The 16055-nt window shown below is 37.2% G+C and overlaps 3 protein-coding genes and 1 pseudogene across 4 annotated transcripts; 1 reads left to right on the top strand and 3 right to left on the bottom strand.

The window, feature by feature from the left end:
* The window catches only part of LOC113351447, a 31380-nt pseudogene extending 31204 nt beyond the window's left edge, over window positions 1-176 (bottom strand).
* On the top strand, window positions 41-4158 carry LOC113302504 (pentatricopeptide repeat-containing protein At5g65560-like). Its single transcript, XM_026551427.1, has 3 exons — window positions 41-3141; window positions 3324-3429; window positions 3873-4158. The coding sequence occupies exon 1, from the start codon at window positions 263-265 to the stop codon at window positions 2975-2977; it is 2715 nt and encodes a 904-aa protein (XP_026407212.1). The 5' UTR covers window positions 41-262; the 3' UTR covers window positions 2978-3141; window positions 3324-3429; window positions 3873-4158.
* Window positions 4159-5468: 1310 nt separating this feature from the next.
* Window positions 5469-12647, bottom strand: LOC113302492 (DUF21 domain-containing protein At1g55930, chloroplastic-like). Of its 2 annotated transcripts, XM_026551416.1 has the most exons (15): window positions 11834-12647; window positions 11354-11451; window positions 11147-11240; window positions 10909-10986; window positions 10669-10772; window positions 10355-10436; window positions 9993-10132; window positions 9827-9905; window positions 9676-9739; window positions 9349-9440; window positions 9004-9069; window positions 8629-8745; window positions 8278-8457; window positions 6814-7158; window positions 5469-6704 (listed from the first exon to the last, which is right to left on the bottom strand). In XM_026551416.1, the coding sequence occupies exons 1-14, from the start codon at window positions 12401-12403 to the stop codon at window positions 6859-6861; spliced, it is 2064 nt and encodes a 687-aa protein (XP_026407201.1). In that variant the 5' UTR covers window positions 12404-12647; the 3' UTR covers window positions 5469-6704; window positions 6814-6858. The 2 variants fall into 2 exon arrangements, with proteins under 2 accessions (XP_026407201.1, XP_026407193.1); XM_026551408.1 differs by having other exon boundaries at window positions 5469-7158; window positions 11834-12646.
* A 212-nt stretch (window positions 12648-12859) lies between these two features.
* On the bottom strand, window positions 12860-15560 carry LOC113302485 (OBERON-like protein). Its single transcript, XM_026551400.1, has 3 exons — window positions 15388-15560; window positions 14044-15221; window positions 12860-13705 (listed from the first exon to the last, which is right to left on the bottom strand). Exons 2-3 carry the CDS (start codon window positions 15170-15172, stop codon window positions 13143-13145), a joined length of 1692 nt encoding a protein of 563 aa, XP_026407185.1. The 5' UTR covers window positions 15173-15221; window positions 15388-15560; the 3' UTR covers window positions 12860-13142.
* Between the last annotated feature and the right edge of the window lie 495 nt (window positions 15561-16055).

Here is a 16055-nt window from a genome sequence, read left to right as displayed (position 1 = left end):
GCTTGCAAATCTCCCCATCGCTTTTGTAAACTATTCACATTTCACACCCGAAATCTCCCTTTTCTCTTCTCACCCAGCACTTCTCTTCTCTCTAAAGGCCGTGGTCTGCTAATGAACACGTTCATTACAGTGCCGCCAAAACCTTCCGAAACCCCCAAAACTCTGATCTGCGGCATTACAGAAACCTATAAAATACCCTTCCGAGTTTTATTAATCAATGCCATCAATCAGTTGCGACTCATGAATTGCTTATACGCTCGAAATGGTAAATCCCCTTAAACCCCAATTTCTGATTCGCTATTATTTATTGGGTCGTCATCACAATCTTCTCTTTCTCAGGAGATTTTCCGAATTTCATCGAAAATATTCCCCAATCTTGGTTTCTAAAGTTTGTGGAATCTTATTGAGTGATTTTCATTGGCAACGTAATATAGAACTTAATAGTCGATTAATCCCTAAATTAAAACCTTGTGATGTTGCTCAGATTCTTGAAATCAATAAAGATTCTGAATCTGCATTGAAATTCTTTTATTGGGTATCTAAGAGACATTTTTACAAACACAACTTAGATACTTTTATTGTGTTACTAAAACGTCTTGTTGGTGATCGGCTTTTTGGACCTGCTGATAATGTGCGTATTAGAATGATTCAGAATTGTGAAAAACCGGAAGATATGACAAGGGTTTTGAGGTTTCTGAATGGAATTAGTGTAAAAGATTTCAAATTTAGTTTACATAGTTATAATACACTTTTGATCCAGTTGGGTAAGTTTGAAATGGTGGATGTGGCGCAGAATTTGTATAAAGAGATGATTAGCGATGGGATTGAACCGAATCTTGTGACATTGAATTCGATTATTAATATTCTTTGTAAGCAGGGAAAAGTTCAAGAGGCTATGGTAATTCTAAGTAGGATTTTTCAGTCTGCTATGAAGCCGGATGTTTTTACATATACATCGTTGATTCTTGGGCATTGTAAAAATAATGATCTGGATTCAGCTTTTAAGGTTTTCGGTCGTATGACTAAGGTGGGATGTGATCCGAATTCCGTGACATATTCAGCACTGATTAATGGTTTAAGCAATGAGGGTAGGGTAGATGAAGCACTGGGCATGCTTGGAGAAATGACTGAAAAAGGAATTAATCCTACAGTTTATGCATATACTGTTCTCCTTTCTAACCTTTGTCAGGTCAACCGTGTTAAGGATGTCTCTCACCTGTTTGCAGATATGAAGAAGAGAGATTGTTGGCCGAATGAACACACTTACGCTGCTCTGATCAGTGGCTTTTATCAATCAGGTAATATGGAGGTGGCAACTGGGTTATACCACAAGATGTTGATAGATGGATTTGTACCGAATACTGTGACGTACAATATCTTAATAAACGAGTTATGTAAAGGAGGAAAGTTTGTGCCTGCTCTCAAGATCTTTGATTGGATGACAAAGCGTGGTAGCTTGCCAAATATTATAACGTACAATGAGATTATAAATGGTTTTTGCAAAGAGGGTTTTACTGACAAAGCAATGGTTCTTTTCAACAAAATGCTTAAGGTAGGTCCTGCTCCAACTTTGATCACATATAACACTCTTGTTAATGGGTACTGTCAGCAGGGTAGTATGGAAAATGCAAGAAGGATGATGGATTTGATGAAAGGGAATGGATGTGAACCAGATGCGTGGACTTTTACAGAACTCATTTCTGGATATTGTAAATGGGGTAAGTTGGGCTTAGCTACCAGTGTTTACAATGAAATGCTGGACAGGGGCTTAACTCCAAATCAGGTTGCTTATACTGCTTTGATTGATGGCCACTGCAAGGATGGGAAGGTTGATTTTGCGTTGTCTTTGATTGAGAGGATGGAGGAGAAGGGTTGCTACCCAGATATGCAGACCTGCAATGCAATGCTCAATGGTTTGTCCAAAGAGAAAAGATACGCAGAAGCAGAGGAACTGCTTGGTAAGATGGAGGAGAAAGGTTTATTACCAAATGTGGTGACCTACTCAACTTTGGTTGACGGGTTGTGTAAGAATGGCGAGACCCAGTTTGCATTTAAGATTGTTGATGAAATGATAAAGAAAGGTTGTCCTGCAAATCTTTATACTTACAGTTCACTCACTTATGGGCTTTGTCAAGAAGGTAATCTTAATGATGCAGAAAAGTTATTTGCAGAAATGGAGCATAAAGGAATCTTTCCTGATCAAGTTACATATACCACATTAATTGATGGTTTCGTTATGTTGGGCACGGTAGATCAAGCATTTTTACTTCTGAAGCGGATGATGAGTGTGGATTGCAAACCTAATTACCGAACTTATAGGGTGTTGATGAAAGGGTTGCAGAAAGAACACCTTCTCGTAGAGAATTGTGCGGATGCCGTTAGTAGGCCCAGTTTAACTGAAAAAGATATCACTTTCGATCTGGTGTCCCGCCTCCTTGTCAGAATGTCTGAAAATGGATGTGAGCCCACTGTTGAAACCTATAGTACTTTGGTGAGAGGCCTATGTAGAGAAGGCCGAACTCTTGAAGCTGATAATTTGGTAGAAAATATGGTACGCAAGGGTTTGTCTCCTAACGAAGAAATATATAACTCACTCCTAATCGCTTATTGTAGAAATTTAAAAGTGGATCCTGCACTAGAAATCTTAAATGTGATGGCTTCTAGAGGTTATGAACCCACACTAGTTATCTATAGAGATTTGATTGGTGCTCTCTGCAAAGCAGATAAAGTAGAAAAAGCTCAGGGTTTGTTTGAGAATATCCTATTGGGGCAATGGAGTCCCGATGTAATTGTTTGGATTATCCTTATTGACGGGTTATTGAAGGAGGGGAAATCAGATGTATGTGCTAAATTTTTTCACATATTGGAATCTAGAAATTGTACTCTCAGTTCCCAGACTTGCTTGATATTGGCTGGAGAGCTGTCCAAGGGCGATAAGTCTATTGAGACAGATTGCGTAGCTGATGGCTTAGACTGATTTCAGCCAGGATTTTGGAAATGTGGTATACCAGGGAAGTTACACGTGGGAATCTGGTAACTAGACTGACCCTACAGTGGTCATGGGATGAATTCAGCCTACATAAGAGCTGCAACTTCATTTCTGAGCTATCCAACAGTTGCGATGTTGTAATCTAATTAAAGGTCTGTTACTGTCTTTATATGCCCGGTTGAAATTTTCTTTTCCTTTCTGGCCTTGTTTTCTCCTTGCATATTTTTAGCTTTATGTGTTACTTGTCTAGATGACCATGCTTTTACCATTTACTGAATATGAATGATAACACTCTGAAAAGTAACCTAATCTTGTCTGTCCATATGTGTTTCAGTCTTGAAGATGCAATGAAATACTCTGAAGTCTATTGGTGGAGTCAGCTCTAAATTGGAACAAGAACGAGCTTGGGCTTTCGAGGGGATAAGTAACACATGTTTCAGGTAGCGTCTGAAGGCTTTGCTTAAAAATGATTGCTAGTTAAAGTGGTTATAATGGAGTATAAAAATGCTTTTTAGGGTCATATTCTGTTTTAAGACTTGAGTGAAACAATATAAACAGGTATGTTCCAACTTCTAGGTGAATATAAAATTTTAGGTTTAGTTATAAGGCATCCCCTTTAGAACATGGTATGCTTTTGAGGATTCAAAGAGAGTCACGGTTTTAAGGGTGGTTTAAAGACGGTAGATGTAAGTAACTAAAAAGAAAGAGAGAAGCCCATCAAGGAAAGCAAGGAAACACTTTTGGGTGAAGCATGAATTAAATGTTCCTTTTTCTCATAATAGGTCTATTGTGATTGACACTGCTTTACAAAATATATTATCAGAGCCTCAGTAGGCAATTCGACATGAGAATTTCTTCGAAATTAATACTTCTTTGTTTACAGGATAAACATGTAATGACGTGGACTCTGACGGGCTAAAATTTGATCGACCGAGACAGATGTTGTGGTTTCAAGAAATGAAGGGCATCAAAGAAGAATTCCTTTTTTGTGACATCAAAGAATCAAAGAAGATTCAAGTTTTCACAGTAACTTTAGAGAAAAGATATAAAGGTAAAATTTGTTAGAGGCATTTTACCTTTCTTTACGTACTAACCAATTCATTTATTTATTGATTCAAATTGTATTCAAACAAATAGAGTCATGTATAGAAAATCAATTTTAGCTTTTATTTCTTAACCCAAATCTGCAGTCACGAAATGTAATTGTTGTTTCTTCCAACATATAAAGATTTCCGTTGTCAAATTTTGGGTAATCTAATGGAATTCGTTATGAATGCACACGTTTTTCTGTTACATGGCTGATTTTTTTTTTTCGCCTTTTGAGTAAAGTTGGTGTATCGGAAAGACTGGTGATAGAACCAGGCACCGCATACCAACTAAGGTAACGAGATAATGTACCTAAACTTATTTTTCACGCTGAAGAGACCACTTGAGATTCAAATTCAAGTTGATTTTGGTTTCTCTTTTTGGTAGTCAACATTGTGGAGGAAAAAAAAAGATAAGGTTGACATATCTGGTGTTCATCGATGCATGTTAAAGCATGGTGCAGTCATTGTAACATATGAAGTGAACCCACTACTGACTTTAACCTGAAATCTTGAAATGACTCCATAACTTGCATTTGGGACTGTTTATGTGGCTACTTTTGGTGTCACCCCGGTGTAGTCTTAATCAAGGGTTTTGATGTGGTGGTTAGAAGTTGCTTTTAGCATTAGATTATTTCAGAAAATGTTGCTCATTGATAGTTTACGTGCCTGACAAATATACCCCAAGACAGCTCCACAATAGGATGCAAAAGTTACCCAAGCATGACAAGAAAGGCAGTAACTCAAGAGAAGTGAGCCCAAGAACCCAATTTCAAGTGCCAGTGCACCCAAATGCTGCAACTTCTCCGATATAAGAATCTAAATCATAACTCCGACATGCTATCATGGAGCATAATGATAATAAACTGATATAAAAACGAAGATAGTACAGAAAAACCAGTGTAAGGATTTAATATGATCTAGAGTAGGGCCTGGCGTACGAGGTACATCCCAAGGTCAGGGTGGTGATGATGATGACCAGGAAAACAACTATCCTTAGGATTCCCAAGTAAAGAATTCTAGGCCACTCGAGGGATAATAATAGATTCAAACAGTGAGTAACCCATATATCATATAATAAAAAGCATCACTCTCTTTCATTCCACTTTCACTAAAAATCACTTCACAGTCTACTCTTCTTTTCCCTCCCTCCTCTATAAAGTTGAAAAGCTGAGCAAAAATTTAATAATGGAAGGGTGCGTGTATTGTTGCATAAAGACGCATCTCTTTAGTCTCTACCACAACAAGTAAAAGCAACCTCAGCAATAACAATAGCAGCAGCAGCAGCATCTTCAGCTTTCGCCTCTTCATGCCATTCGCATCCAAATAACACCAGGACAAAACAGAAAGTGCAAAACCCATATATGAAAGAGACACATACTAAGAGAAGAAAAGAAGGAAAAAAAACTTCAAAAATTTAATAACATTAGTGGGTTCTCTTTACTTCTTCCTCTCTCCCATTCAATCAAGAAAAAACATATATCTCTCATCAACTTCAATAATTATTCCATCCCTCTTCCAACTCCTTGTCTTGTCTGAACACAATTACCCATTTTATCATTCTCTTCTTTTCTAGTCTAGCTAGAAAATGAGAAAAAAATATAAATGAAAAACAAAACAAGCCCACCATCTCCTCCAAAGCCAATTAAACACTTCTTCAAGACAAGCCGACAAATCATCTCCCAACTTTTTATTCCAATAAACAAGCATTCCAAACACTACATTCCATCTGCATTTGGAGTTTCTTCCTCAACTTCTTCTTCCTTAGATAGTACTTTTGCCCCCTCTAAACACATCCCACCAACCTAACCCCTCCTTTCCTTTTACAATTTAGACCATCTAACATTACCTTCTTGGACTTTGCACTTTTGCTGCCGATTCTCTCTCTCTTTTCAAGTAGATCATCCTCCAGAATCAATCAGAAATGCTCAATATAACATAATTTTAATGAGAAAAAACAACACAGCCTTCCTATATATATAGATACACTTTCACCACCCTCAATCCCTCCTAAAGTTGTTTCTCTTACTAGATTCACATATCATTCCTTTCTCCAAATAGAGAACTTTATTTCCTCTTTACTGTACTTCTTCAAAATGGGTAGGGAAAATAGTGATCAAGCTGTTGTTCATTCTTCTATTGCTCTCCTGCAAGAAAGATTTAGACAACTGCAGAGAGTTAAAGAGATGAGGGAAGAAAGAGAACTACTAAGATTATTTTCGTCATCCTCAGACTCCTCCGAAACAAGTATCAGTCCAACGTCAACTACATGTAACGTACCACCATCTAATAAGCTATTCTACCACCCTGAATTGATTATTCCTCCGCAGCCAACTTTTCAATCTTTTCATCATTTCTTACGTACCGAATCACGGGACGAGCATGCTGACTACCTGGGAAATGATCAAAAAGGAAATACGGACTTCTTCGCTGTCGATCAAAAAAGAAATACCGACTTCTTCTGTGTTGATGAGAAAAGAAATACCGACTTCTTCCATGTTGATCAAAAGAGAAATACCAACTTCTTGGCTGTTGACACCCCACTTCTGATGAGCTTATGGCCGACTGATAGAAGCATCACCCGTAACTCTAATACCTTTGATGATTCAGACGTAGATACGTCTCTTCATCTGTAAACAAGATAAAAATAAGCCTTACATGTTAGTTTCCCCTGTAGTCTCTTTTTTTCTCCTATCCTTTTCTTTATTTCTTTGAATTTTTTGTTCTTATCTATTCTACCTCTTGTTAGTGTTGTAAGAATGGAAAATGCGGGAAACAACTTGGCTACTGTTTAATATTATTATGAGTATTATCGTCACGATCATCTTCATGTGCACCAGCTGAAAATATATTGAAGACATTGTCCTCCAATCTCTCATGGACTTGAGGCTCATCTTTGTCATCATCCCTATCCGACTCACCATCGGAGTCATCACTTCTATATGAACCATCACCACCACCTGATTTTCTTTTTGTGATTCTTGGGACCAAGCGAGTAACCTCCTTGGTTTCTAATTTTACATCATCATTGTTTATACATTCAAATCGAATAGCACTCACTTTTCTTGCATTTCCGGCCAATACCTGCACCACAACATAGATGACATAAAATCACCTTAGTTTTAGAAAAGAAAGTTGAGGGAAAACTATTTAAAAAGACATACTCCATTGTAACTTGATTTACCATTTACGTACTACTATTTAAAAACTCATGTTACATCGTAACTTCAAGTCTGACCGGTATGGTAAACATTCCTTTTTTCATGCTAAAAAAAGAAGAAGAAGCTAACAATGAAATAGGCCAATGGGATAACTTGAAAAAGCTGTGTGGATAGCAAGGGCAGGTGAAAAATGTTTGTGCATCAAAAGAATGAGAGATAGTTTTGAAAATTCCACACTATAGTTCACAGAAGCAGGTCTGCTTCACCCAAATTCGAGCAAACTAAAATATTTATTTACATTTCTTTTCTTTTTTCTTTTGCATCAAAGCCAACAAAGACTACATAGTAACAAATCTTTGATTATTCAAATACCACTAAGGGTTCTCCGAAAAAACACGATTCCAGGTCAAAGAAAGAGAATAACAGCATCCATAAAGTAGGACAGATCGACTGTTATGATTATTATAAGAAAAATAGAAGACAATAGAGTGATAACCTCTTAAGCACAAAGAAAGAAGAAAAGAACATGTGATTTCATTTGCTATTGTTGTTGTTTTCTATCTTTTCTTCTTTTGTTGCCTTAACTCAGTATAAGTTTAGTTCTAACCAATCGCAGGCTAATCCTTCACACTAACCACAGTAATCAATTCAAATTTTCAGGATTAAACTTGCAATAGACTAAAATAAAACTACCTCACAGTAATAATGTTAACCTGATACATTTTGGCTAGTGTTTTTCGTCTTTTAATGCAAAACTCCCTACATAGTAATTGAGCACAATGGCTGCCCTTATATCTTTGTATTTTATTGGTAAAATCGTAATATGCTAGTATCCATAACTATAAGAATATGATCCCTGAAAATCCAATACACTACTAAATTTAAGGGAAGATGTGTTAAATGTTGCTTATTTGGTCCAAAGCAAAAGAAGAAAAAAAAGATGTGTTGAAACTTAAAACAACCGCAAGCAAGGAGAAAATAATGAAATATAAAAAAAAAAGATAAATGTTTTTTCTTTTGATCAGAGCAATGTAGACCTTACCTCAAGTTTAAAAAACTGATTCTTTTCGTTTTGTCGTTGTCGTTCTGATTTTCCGTTGGTATACTCATCATTATTATCTCGGTTTTCTTTCTCAAGCACAATCTTGATACTCTCACCTGTCCTGGGAATGTATCCAAATGCCTCACAGATAAAACCTGACACAGTCTCATACTGATTACCCTGCAACAAATAAGTAATAAAAGAAAGGATATGAATATGTGCATGAATGGTACACCATGATCTGGGTACTCCCTTCATTGTGTAAATGGATTAGGGTAAATAGAAAAACTAAGTAATATACGAGTAACATCAACACAGCAAATTAGCTTTCTGTGATAATGAAAAACAAACCTCTGGTATTTTGACATGCAGTTCTTCCGAGAGCTGATCAATTGACGTATTTGCATCCACATCATATATCCCTTCTGCTCGCATCACAACATTCCCTGTTTTCCTTTGGATCTCCTCCTGAGATCAAAGTAATGTAAACGGAGAAACTATTGATAATCATTTCATTGCAATGACTAGCCTCACATGCTTTAAGGTGGACACTTTACAAGCTATCTGGTTCATGTTTTATACCAATAGAGCTTTTTCTGTGTTATGATTTGTAGTTAGTTGCATACGTAACAAGGGTACTCCTTTTTCTCTTGAGGTGTAATGAGAAAGAGGAAAAAATCAAGCAGTCAGAAAATGTGAGGCATAAATAATTGATAATAATTTTACCTTTGAATCATTTTCGTCAAATATTTCTCCAACGATTTCTTCAACAACATCTTCCAGTGTCACTATCTGATTCACCAAAAAAAAAAAAAGAACTCAAGGCGGGAATACGCTGACAAAGTTGCCACAAGACATGATTGTTTGCCATCTTGCATGCATACAAGACATGCTTGTTTAACAGAATTCACATCTAAGCTCTAAACAGACGTTGTGAATGCAAAAGATTTCAATTTTATATAAAAGTAATACATGGAAAATCAATGTCTTTTGTATCTACAGGATTGATAACATGCTGCTGCGTAACGCTTAAGATCAGATTAGGAAGAAGAAATGAAGAAGTTAACGTACTCCAACCGTTCCACCATATTCGTTAAGTACAATGGCCATGTGAACCTTCCTGATGCGGAATTCTCTCAGTAGATTCCAGACTAACATTGAATCTGCAGTAATATTAGATCATGGCCATTCTAACAGTCAGTAATAAACAACTTACATTACAAACACTATGAGACTTTGACAATCTAGACACAGTACATGAAACATGAGAAGCATCGCAGCAATCCGAAGTTAGATTCTATGGTATTTCCATATTTTGGCATGGCAGTAAATAAAACAAAATACGCTAAACAAAATAACTGGAGTGATTATTACAGGATTAGCAAAAGTAAGGATTACCAGGCACAAAGTATGCAGGCTTATGTGCCATGTGCCCCACTTTACAACTTTCTAGAAACTCGCCCTTCAAAAGTAAACATTGCAAATTTTATTAAGAAATTATACTTGCTTACAGTGAGTGCATTTTTATCTGGGGTGAAAATTAGCAAACCTTGTGAGCTTCATCCAGCAGATCCATTGCATACGCAATACCTACTATATTGTCTATACGCTGCTCAAAAACAGGCACCCTAGAAATAAATTCATAAATTTGTCTTAGCATATATATAGGTTAATTAACTTAAAATAAGTATTCATTGCGTGGGAATTTAATTTACCTCGAGTATTGATGAGTCACCCACAGGTTATGGAAGTCAATAAGTGTTGCACTAGCATCAATAGCAACAACATCTACCAGAGGTGTCATCACCTCCCGCACATGTGTATCTTTTATTTCTAATACATTCTCTATCATATCCTGCAAAAATATGTAGTCAGCATTGAATTCCTGATTGTAGTAGTGCAACAATCATAAAACTAGGAGACAACTTGGGGTAAGTGGTCCATTACAATATTAATAGCCACAAAAAAAGCTGCTGCATGATTTTGAATAAAAATATTACATTAATGATACACACTAGTGAAGGTAACCATCTAAAGTAACAAACGAAAAAGTAGGACCTGAAGCATATGATATTACCTGCTCTTCCTCCTCTATTGCCCCACTCAGCTCAGCTCCTCGCAACATCAACTTCAATTCCTCCTCAGTAACGTATGGTTCACTGAGTTGACAGTAAACATGTATAAGAAACTGAAGCTTGTCTAGAGAAGAATTCCTTAATAATGCAAAACAAGAAATACAAGCAAAAAAGTAGGATCTCAATCGAATAGAAACAAAAGGTGCTACTAAGTTAAAGGAGAATTAACTTCCTATGAGATAATAATGAAAAATAACTTAGAAGTGCAACGCAAAAGTGAAATGTCGAAATAATCAAACTGTAGCGTGTACCATACCTTCTTCCTTTTAAGCCAAGCATTTTCAGGATTCCCATTGAAAGAAAGGTAACAACTCTTCCAACAGGATACAATATCAACGAAAGCCACGCCACTGGCCTGACCTAGAGCCATGACATATATCACTTGTCAAAAAATTATTACTGAAACAAGCTCAATCATGAGAATTTTCGCTAGTAAAGACATTAAATAGGACACTCCCTTAGAATTACAAGAAAAAGAAGCAGGTTAAAATCATACCACAACCCTAGCAACCTCAGTTGCATGATGAACAGCTATACTTTTCGGAGTAATTTCCGTAAAGAGCAAAAGAACAACCTGAAATCAAACACCCTGGTCAATTAATCCTAGTGGCACAGAATATAGCATATGACACAAAAACTAAGAACCAAGACGTATTTGTAAAATATAGAAGACGTATTTGTCACAGTAGAGCCATTTTCCATTCTCCAGAATGCAGAATGTGAAGGGAACGTACTGTCATAACTCCAGTTGCAGCAGTAACACCAGCTTCACCATAAATAGCTGTCGCAGCGTCCGTGACTAGTGCAGTTGCCGCAATATTAACCACGCTGTGTAGGTATAAGAGTATACAATAAGAAAGCAAATTAAAAGGGTGAAGTGGACGGACAAAGCAATTGAATTGGCAAGAGTTAATATTGAAAGTTCTTTTACAAAACCGTACGTCGTGCCGATAAGAATGGTTGTCAGGAATCGAGTAACATCAGTACGAAGCATTCTAAATACACCATTCTCAGGCTCCTTTTCAGCCAATTCACGTATCTGTAGGAAGCAACAATTATTTTAGTAAAGATATGAACATCCTTACTGTTGATTAACGAGCGATTGATTCAAAAGGTTCACAAAACATAAAGACGCTAACAACAAAACTGGAGATGTTTTTAGCAGTACCATTCTACAGGCACCTATCTCTTAAGTCTATATTCATATAATGACATAGGATGATTTCTATGTCCTTGAAGATGGTGAAACTATATCTGACTTATGAAGCTTCCATGGTATGTGTGAATAACTCCGAAATGTTTCCCTACTAATCTTCATTTCCATGATCACGTAGCACAATGTAATGTACATAAGCTGTGAGGCCGCTAACAGTATCAATCAAAGTATTTTAAAAACTTAATATTGAGCATAAATGGCTTACCTTCCAAGGCCATAACGTAGTGATTGAAGTCTCCGCCATTGAAAAAAATGCAGATAAACTCAAAAGAGCAGCCAAAAGCAAACCTTGTTCTTTAAAAACACATAAAACCTGCTTTAATTTTGGCCATGCAGCTGTAAGTACCGATTTACCTTGCTCTAAACCATTATTAATCACTCCTTCCATTGCATAAACCTTCCCACATTGAAATACAAAAACCCCACAAACCATTGCACTCATTATAAACAAACCCTTCATTAAAACCTTCAAAAAATCCAATTTTTCATTCCCAATTGAGCAATCAATCTTCTTTTCCTCATCTACAGAGTCCAAATTAGCCCTAATTTCAAAACCATTTGCTTTATCAAACTTTCCTCTGGAGAAATTTGTGGGAACAGAAGAGGAAAATTTGTAGTGATTATTTGTTATTCGAATTGGAAAACGAAGAACAGAAGAAGAAGTATTAGAAGAAAACTTGAGTTGACGATTGTAAAGAGAGAAAACTGGGAACTTATTGGGTTTACATATGATTGTGGGGCGAGAAAAAATTGAAGCTTCTGCTACTAAATTCATGGCGATAGTTTTAACAATTTCAACTATCGATGAGAAATCAAAATAGGTGATTGATGTTTCCGCCTTCTGAAGAAGAAGAAGAAATCCTAACTGGTTATTGTATGGAGGGAATTCAAAGTTTGGTAGAAATAAATTCTAGGGGTTTGTATCAAAAACTTTTAAAAGTTGCTAACCTGCTGCCTGCTGCAAACCTTTGCACTGATAGAGCATGAGCCATGTAAATATTCGCACTTGCAACTTTTTACACTTGACCCCCAAAATCTTTAGAAAACGAAATGAGATACCGACGATCTCGATAAATTGGCAATTTTGCAGTAACAGGTGCGCAAAAGCATCAGATACCGTAAATTTTTTAGAACAAATTGATAAAACAAAAAGTCTTGTGGAATGGACTCTCGGTTGACAAAGCACTCGGTCATAAGCATAAAACAGGGTGGCTTTCAGCAAAAGTTCAACTTTGATACCATAACTTGGGATTTAAGCTTCATAATGCATGTTTGGTGTTGCGTATACAAGTGCAGTTATAAGCAGAAGGTACATTAGCTTACAACTTGGTCAGTGGACAACAACAACAACAAGATGAAAATAATTAGTCTGTTACATTGACGCTTTACAAGCCGAATAGCAACAAGTAGAGATACAGGTATTACTATCACAATTGAAGGGACCAACTGAGCCACTATTTAAGAGACCAACTGTGAGCCAACAAAACTGTAGTGGTAGTAAGAGAGATGGGATTCTAAACATTCTTCAGATAGTCCTGGATCTTAGACATCATAATCAACTGCGACGGATCACTACCTCTGCTGCTGCTTTGTGATGCTCTTGCACTCTCCTGAAGCTTTATCTTCTCAAATAGATACTGCTTCTCAAGCTCAGCCTCATTCAACCGTTGCTTGAGGTACCTACTGGTATAATCCTCCGTTTTCTCAGTTTTGGCAAGCATAATCCTCTGAAGCTTTTCAGCTTCCTCCCTTGCTTCAGTGGCCTTGAGCTGGAACATATCAGATTCAGCCATCTTAAGCCTTACAATGCTCTCCAGCTCGTCAATCTGCTGCTTTTTCCTTTGCTTGTCCATCTTTATCTCTGTCGCTTCCCTTACCTTGTCCTCAAGTTCTTTGTCACAAGCCTCAAAATCTAGACGGGCTTTCTTGAACATCCGCATTTTCTCCTCAGCCACCATTTCCATCTTCCGTATTGTCTCCCGTACTACTTCTGCAATCTTATTGCAAGCTTCCTGTGGTGCGATCAAATGGCCGCCTTCTTCTACTTCTATGTTCTTTATGGGGTCTATCTCAAGCTCTGGAAGACAAATACACAAGTGATCAAGTTGAAGGATGATAAAGCACATGAGTGTCAAGTCTATCCTAGTTTTCATGTTAAAACTGAAGTTGACAACTGATTCATTCGGTTTATTTCGAAAATATTACAGGGTCAGTGAAAAACATTGGACCTAAAAATGAAGGAGGCAGAAACACCTCACAATCAATCCATACACAGCAACTGCAGGAAAAAAATAATCATCTAACCTAACCCTGATTAGTAGGTGGATAAAGCTAATAAGTTATTTGAACAGAAATGCTCAGGAAATCAACTGAAGAATTAAAATATAGAAAGGCTAATCATTTAAGGGAACATACCTTGGAGGAATAACATCATCACTTTGCCTGCAATTGCTTCTGCTACTCCAGTCTTCATCTTTTCTCCAAGTTCCTCACACTTCCAAAACAACTTTCTCCCCCTTGGATCTTCACTTCCACGGAAGATCCTACTGACAACATCAAGCTCCCTAATCAGAGCATCCCGGTCCCAACTAGGTGCACAGTGTTGGAACACATCTTTAACCCACCCTAACAATTCTGATGTCCTATTACAAGCTCGGCACCTGAAAAGCATCTCACTGGGACTTGCACCACTCTTAACACATGTGCCCATGGTCACTTGCCCTTCACGGATTGCACAGTCGGTGTGAGTCCAATGAGAACACGAATCACAACCAATCCATCTGAATGTGTTCACCTCAAAATCAAATTTGTTACATATCGTACACATGCAAAGATTGCAGAAACCATTTCTATTGGTACATATTTCACAACTGCAGTCATCAGCTGGAAGCTGGTTTTGGCATGCTATATTTCTACACCTCTTGTACACAAAAACCTCGATGAGTGAAGTTTGAGAGAGACTAATGTTCGGATGCAAGAACGCCTGAATTCCTGTTTTGATTGCAACAAGTATCTCGAGATGTACCCGATGCGCCCTCATTAAGGTTATAGCATTCAAATCATCTCTACTATGGACAAGTTTCTGTAGAATCATATACTCTTCTCTATGCTGAGAACCGCCAGTCCCTTCAAGAATGACGCGTAACTCACTCTTCAGCTCTTCCCCTAACTCATCTGGCAAAACGTGCATCCTCTCTGAGATTATCTCAACTCTTTCCTTAGCTAAATCCCTAAGAGATAACTTATCAGAACTAAAAACCCGACGAATAACAGACTGATCAGGACAATCATTCTCTCCTTCTTTCTCATTTTCAACCCTCTTTCCATTATCATTAATCGGCCATTTTTCACGCGAACTCGCACTCTCGGACGGAGATGCACGAACTTGTTCAGAAATTGATACATGTTGTAAATCAGGAGACCCACGAGACCCCCTGTTATCTAGAGATAATGATGTCTGTAAATCTCTAGGTTGCTTTCTTGGAGGTAACATTCTTGGTGATGGTTGGTGTGGGAAATTATTATTAGGAGGTGTAGCCTCCATTCAAATATATCTCAATCTTCACTCTAATTTTCAAATCAACAATATCAACCTACATGATAACCAAAAATATTGCATAAAAAAATTACATCAACTGGTATAATTCAAGAACAAAACAGTTAACAAGAATATATATTAAGATCACAAAAATGAAAAAAGGTTGAAACTTTGAAGTAGAAAACGACTCAAACTGAGATCTGAAAAGAGAAATTACTTACCAAACAAGTGAAAATCCAGTTAAGCTTTAGAAATTTGTGAGTCTTAAATTGAGAAACTCTTGGATTTATCTACCTTAATTTTCTTTCTTGCTTTCCCCCTTTCAGAGCAAAGAAGATATTGGAAGAAAACCCTAGTCAACAGAGAAACACGTTTGAAGAAGAAAAAAATGATAACGGGTGTTATTACACTACTTTGCACAACTTGTACAGCCAGTTATTACCTAGTTAAAGTACAGCCGAGTTGACCTGTTGCTACTGGATATGTTCACCTACATGGAACGTGGGTAATTAAAACCATGGCAGAAATGAGGAAAGCCACCATATGGTCATATCATAGGAATTCCAACATGGACTCGCCCAAATAGAATCCGCTGGAGAACCGGGAGGACTGCAAACTTCCATAAATTGAGAAGTTTGGATAATCCTGTGAAATCGCTGTCAACAGTCTCGTAGTAAGCGACAGAAGCAGGATTGAAAGTCCAGGTGCAGTAGATAATCGAAGAATTAAACTTTCGGAAATAAAAAAATATGATATCAAAAAATGCATTTGAAATATCTTTTTGGGTAGTTTTAGGAATTTGGGGCGGTTGGAATACCATCTGCTACCCCTAGTTTGTCATTGTACATAGTTATACCAAAATCAACAGTGTGGCTAGATTATAAAATTC

The sequence above is a fragment of the Papaver somniferum genome, chromosome 1 (assembly GCF_003573695.1).
Source record: "Papaver somniferum cultivar HN1 chromosome 1, ASM357369v1, whole genome shotgun sequence".
In the NCBI taxonomy this organism is placed as follows: Eukaryota; Viridiplantae; Streptophyta; class Magnoliopsida; order Ranunculales; family Papaveraceae; genus Papaver; species Papaver somniferum.
This window is presented reverse-complemented; position numbering and strand designations above follow the sequence as displayed.